We start from the raw sequence: 5,264 nt of genomic DNA on the forward strand, positions 1-5,264 counted from the left end.
TCCAATTACAATATCCTTTTTATGTTCTATAAGATGATTAGAAAAAAAGTTAAGATATCTTCCGGAATTTGTAGGCTTTTTGTAAATGTCAAAAATAATTCTTCCATCCTCGATTAAAAGTTTGACATCCAAAAAATTTATACCTCTATCATTACCATAATCGACAGTGAATTCATACTATAAGCGAGAAGAAATTATTTTAACTTTTAAAGTACGATTATTTTGGCTGTAATTGCATGTACCTTTTGCTTATTAATTCTCTATGTAATTTTTATTTTAACATCCGACTTGCGTTTTAGTTTGTAAGACTTTCATTTTTGTCATCTTTTTATGTACTGATGATGATCAAATCTTGACCGAAACATCTACTTATTTATTTGAATTTTGAATACATGACTTGTTTAACATCTATTGCTGTGGCTGTATGCTCTTTATTATTTATTTTTTGAAAGTGAGCTAATTATTATCAATTATGTTTAATCAATTAATTTTCATTAGTTGGAATCTTCTTTAAAAATATTATCACAGTTATAAAATATTAATGTAACTTATACATATTAAGGCTGCTTTCCTTTGCACGTATAACATATCATCGCATTTTGCCGCGCGGTAAACGTTTTCCGCGTCTAGTATGGATAACACGTTATCATGCGGAGACGTGCAGTCATTCTCACTCTTGTTATAAAAAATCAGCAATACTCTTATTTTGTAACTCTTATTTTAACATTTAATAGATATGTGCAAATTGTGTTGCCTTAATATATTTTTAAATCATTTCAATAATTTACATTTTATATTCACTAAGCTCATTTAATATAAGAGACATTTTAAATTTGCATGTAAATGTGTTCATTATTTTACACAAAAACTTTAACCCGTAGATTTTTTTTACAAAAATACACAAATTTTCCAACAGTGTCATTATTATTGCAGGGATGTGATGTTAAACGACCATTTAATACCAGCCGGTACTAGCGTGGTGCCGTTGTTATATGCGGTGCATATGGATCCTGAACTCTGGGATAATCCGGAAGCCTTCCGGCCCAGCCGTTTTCTGTCTGCCGACGGGAAAGTGTCACAACCACGATTCTTTATGCCTTTTGGCGTCGGTAGACGAAAGTGCCTGGGTGAAGTGTTGGCGCGCATGGAAATCTTCCTGTTCTTCGCGTCATTAATGCACACGTTCAACTTGTGTCTACCTGAAGGTGTTCCATTGCCCAGCCTGGAAGGCAACATTGGCGCAACACTAACAGCGTCACCCTTTGAAGTTTGCTTGTTGCAGAGAGATCTGCTGTTGGCAGATTGCGATAACAACGAGGTATCTGGACCTTTGCGCAACATTGGGAGCCATTAGACCCTCGACGAACTTTAAAGCACGGTACTTGTTCCTATTGCCGCAGAAGAGGCAAACAAAGAGAGAATCTGCAAGTCGCGTGCTGATGCTATGGAATCCATCCATTACGCACGCGAAGCTGGTGAGCCGTAAGATTTACTTAATTATAAGATTATATTTAATTGTACATTAATTATCAGAGAATAAATAGCTGCTTTGTCCAAATTTTTATGTAAAATAAAACTGTGAAAAATTTTGACATTCCTAATATTAGGATAATGTCAAAATTTGTAGATCTTTTTATAAATTTAAAAATAAGCAGCAATAGAAATTTTAAATTTACAAAAAAAGCTTTTTCTTAGAAATTAGAGATGATTCTTAAAAAAAAAAAAAAAAAAATTTATTAGCTTGTAAAAGTTACTAAATAATTTTATTAATGTAAAAGAATCGCGTCTGTTTTACCGTCAATTTTACTTATTTATGTACTAAATCGGCTCTCAATGGGATCTCTCGTATGCATATTGAGCATTACGTTCACGATATTAACGATTTCAAATGCAACTGATTTCGTGCCTAATAAATAACGCCAACCTTGCTGTACTATACTAAATCGTGACACTCTCACCGGAGAGTCTCACGTTCGTCTCGTTGAGAGCTTAACGACATTAACGATATCGATCGCTCTTCCGGGCGCCGTCGATTCGCCATAGATCTCCACGAACGAACGAGGATAGCAGCTTATTATCCGAGGCTCCTCTTCCGTTCAAAATAATCATAGTAATTCATGATTAAAATAGAGAGACAAACAGTAAGCGATAGAAAAAGAAAGAGAAAAAAGACAGTATATTTTTATAAATAAATAAGAATAATTTTGATTGTCGCGTATACGTTTGATGATCGCGTATACGCTGAATGATTTTAATGTTAAATATAAAGTTGGTAGGCGAATCACGTGCCGCTTCATTAAAAAATGCGAGATTGCCCTTGCATCCGAGACCGTTCATGCTAATATCGTGTTGACTTTTTTAACGACTTTTCTAGCAATGTAATATAAGCCGCTCCGAAGTCAGTTGATCCACGAATCATCCGGTCAAGCCTAAATCCGTGAGCAATTTTCGTGAAAGTCGTCGTTGTAAGATTCGTTTTGAGATTTTTGTTGCGACATCTGCCATTCGACGATCACGCAGCGCTGCGCAGTGCGATGAACGTTTGGAAATGCTAGAATGAATATTAGACCGATCAGATTTATTGCCACACGGCTCGGGTGCGAGCGCGGACTGAGGCTGTGAATCTAAGAGACCTGGGATGTACGGTCGATGAATCATTGTGACGTCGTCCAATCCGATTTCCCAAAGATATCTCAGGCTGTGCATCCTAAAATCGGCGAGGAGCCGCGTATAACGGTTCCGATCTCGCTCTTAAGATTAGAAGCTCGAGTCCAAAATGTGTACTCTTATTCTTAAATTTAAGCGTACTCGACGACTGATGGACCCGCGCGCAAAGCTCCCTCGCTTAAGTATCCGATAGACCGTAATTAATCTTACGTTAGCATGAGTGAATTGCAGAATGCCGTATTGTGTTCACCTATCGACAGCGAAGAACGTTTGATGTTCTTTCTTCTTCCTTTTGTAATAAAAATGTATAATTGAGATGACTGTCCGATTTATTCATCCCTATCACAACAATAACTAAAAATATTATTATTCTTATTAATAAGAATTCGTTAAAAAAAATTCAAAATCAGAATTGACATTCATTTCGAAAATTTTGAAAAGATTTTATAAGCAAATTTTCAAAAATTACAGCATAAGATAATAATCCTTTGAGTATTTTCAGACTATTTCATTACTTGGCAACAAAATAACAGTATTTAAAATGCATAGAAATATCGCTAAGAAGATTTTTGGCTAAATATGTCAAGGAAACATACATTATCATTTGTAATGACGAATCGAATGTTCATCAGCCGAATACTCCAAGAAATCGAATTCTTTATCGATCGTTACCGCGAAAAACTTTATTGGAAACTGCAGTCTTGGAAACCGGATTCTTAAGGATGAGTAAAAAAAACTTGTGGTTCTTCAGCTGCATGCATCATCGGCCTTCGACTCTGATCGCGCGCTCATCCCTTCCTGCCTACTACTCAATTCTTCTGGAGGACTTCTGCTTGGAGCCTACGAAAGAGTATTGAGCTGGACCTAGCTTTCTCTTCCACTGATCCGTTCAGCCTCGCATTTGGCAAGACACTTTTCAATTCGTACAGTCATTCACGAATAGCTCCAATCTCGCTAATTACTTTACTTTAACTATGCAGATTAAAAAGAAAGTCGTAAAAACTAATGGTTTATTATAGTTTGAGCGCAATTGTCAACTAGAATCATCAATTTGATATTTTCACGCTAAAAATTTCAATAATTCTTGGAATTTTTGAAAAAAATATTATAATTTGAAGAGTAAGAAAAATTTGGAATTCTGTTAGAGTAATCATTTACTGCTTCTCTCTGTCAATAATTCCGCGTATTGTACGGTATGTAAGATTCATGTGGCATCGCAGAACGAGGGACGAACAGTTGGCGCGCGCTTACATAAGAGAAACTCGCGCGTTCTGGGTTTCTAACGAAATATCATCGCCGAGTACATTACGCCGGGTAAGGTTAATGACACGAGAGTCAAGTGGCCCCAAACCGCGCACAAGTTACGTAAGGTCAGCTCACATCAATACGTCCCAGGGACGGTGCATTGATAATAGCGCATTTCCTGCAATATCGTATTATACGAAAAATACATTGGTGTCCCAGGTGTGCAACCGCGACACGTGGCGCTTGCTGCCCCAGTTGGGGCCCTTTTACTTCGCGCTTCAGCATATAACTTCGTGGCCTTTTCTCGCCGAAGAGTCGGTCGAGTGCCAACTGGCCTGCCACAGTAAAGACAGAAAGTTTGTGAAGAACCGTTGCTTCAAGGCTTGGCTCAATGAAGCAGGAAGAGGCGTTTTGTGGTTTATTTTCTTTTTTTTTTATTATACCCAGCACAAAGTTGAAAGTATGTTAGAGCAGGGTCTTTTTATAACCCGGATCGTTTGGATTTCTTCATCTTTTTCCCGATAGAAGTTCGACTATCGCAATATGATCTACCAAAAAGTTCCATGTAAGAATTATTTGATGTTTTGTTTCGTTCATCAGTTTTACGTACATCTTGTAAGCTATACTTACATTTGTTCCAAATTTCTATTGTATTAATTATTTGTTATATTACACATTATTACAAAATTATATTTCGCCAAAAAAACTTTAAAACACCTACAATATTTCTTAGTAAAAGTTATTAATTTATTTCCATATGTATCTCGTCATCGATATGAAAAATGTTGTTTAACTTATTGTACAATAAAGATGTAATCTAAATTAGATTAATAAATTTGACAAGGCAATTAAATAAAATTAATTAATTTCTTTATAGTGCTGTTTTATGCGTATTGTGTAATTTTATGTTTACTGTAATTCCACAATAACATTTAAAATGCATGAAATATATTGTCGAGAAATAAGAAGAAACAATACATTTATTATTTTCGATTTCGGAATCTTGACCTTTTCTTCCTTTTAGAGAAAATGTTAAAGAAACTCTTAAAGTTAGAATAGTACACTGTAGCATAGCTAATATAAGACCAGAATTAACGCATGTTATGTAAGTCAATATGGCACTTTATGCTGGATAGTCGTTAGTCTGATGCTATGCTATATTATTTTGCGTGCTATTGCCCTTAGGACTTTCATTTTCTTTATTTTCTACAATATTCTTGCGCGGTCAAGAGAATAAAAGAAAACGTAGCCAATATCGACGTCTTGAAAATAATATAAGAAAATTCCAATCAATTTCGACAACCAAGGAATAGTAGAAGGAAACGCGGCCAATTTTGGCAGTAGGTGAACGG

General features: G+C 35.6%; 1 protein-coding gene across 1 annotated transcript in view; it reads left to right on the top strand.

The window, feature by feature from the left end:
• The window catches only part of LOC108751144 (cytochrome P450 18a1-like), an 11,667-nt gene extending 10,126 nt beyond the window's left edge, over positions 1–1,541 (top strand). The window contains exon 5 of the mRNA XM_018491188.1: positions 934–1,541. Coding sequence (XP_018346690.1) covers positions 934–1,354 — 421 coding nt within the window. The 3' untranslated portion in view covers positions 1,355–1,541. The remainder of the gene's footprint in view (positions 1–933) is intronic.
• Positions 1,542–5,264: the final 3,723 nt, after the last annotated feature.

This window comes from Trachymyrmex septentrionalis, unplaced genomic scaffold (genome assembly GCF_001594115.1).
Source record: "Trachymyrmex septentrionalis isolate Tsep2-gDNA-1 unplaced genomic scaffold, Tsep1.0 scaffold40, whole genome shotgun sequence".
In the NCBI taxonomy this organism is placed as follows: domain Eukaryota; kingdom Metazoa; phylum Arthropoda; class Insecta; order Hymenoptera; family Formicidae; genus Trachymyrmex; species Trachymyrmex septentrionalis.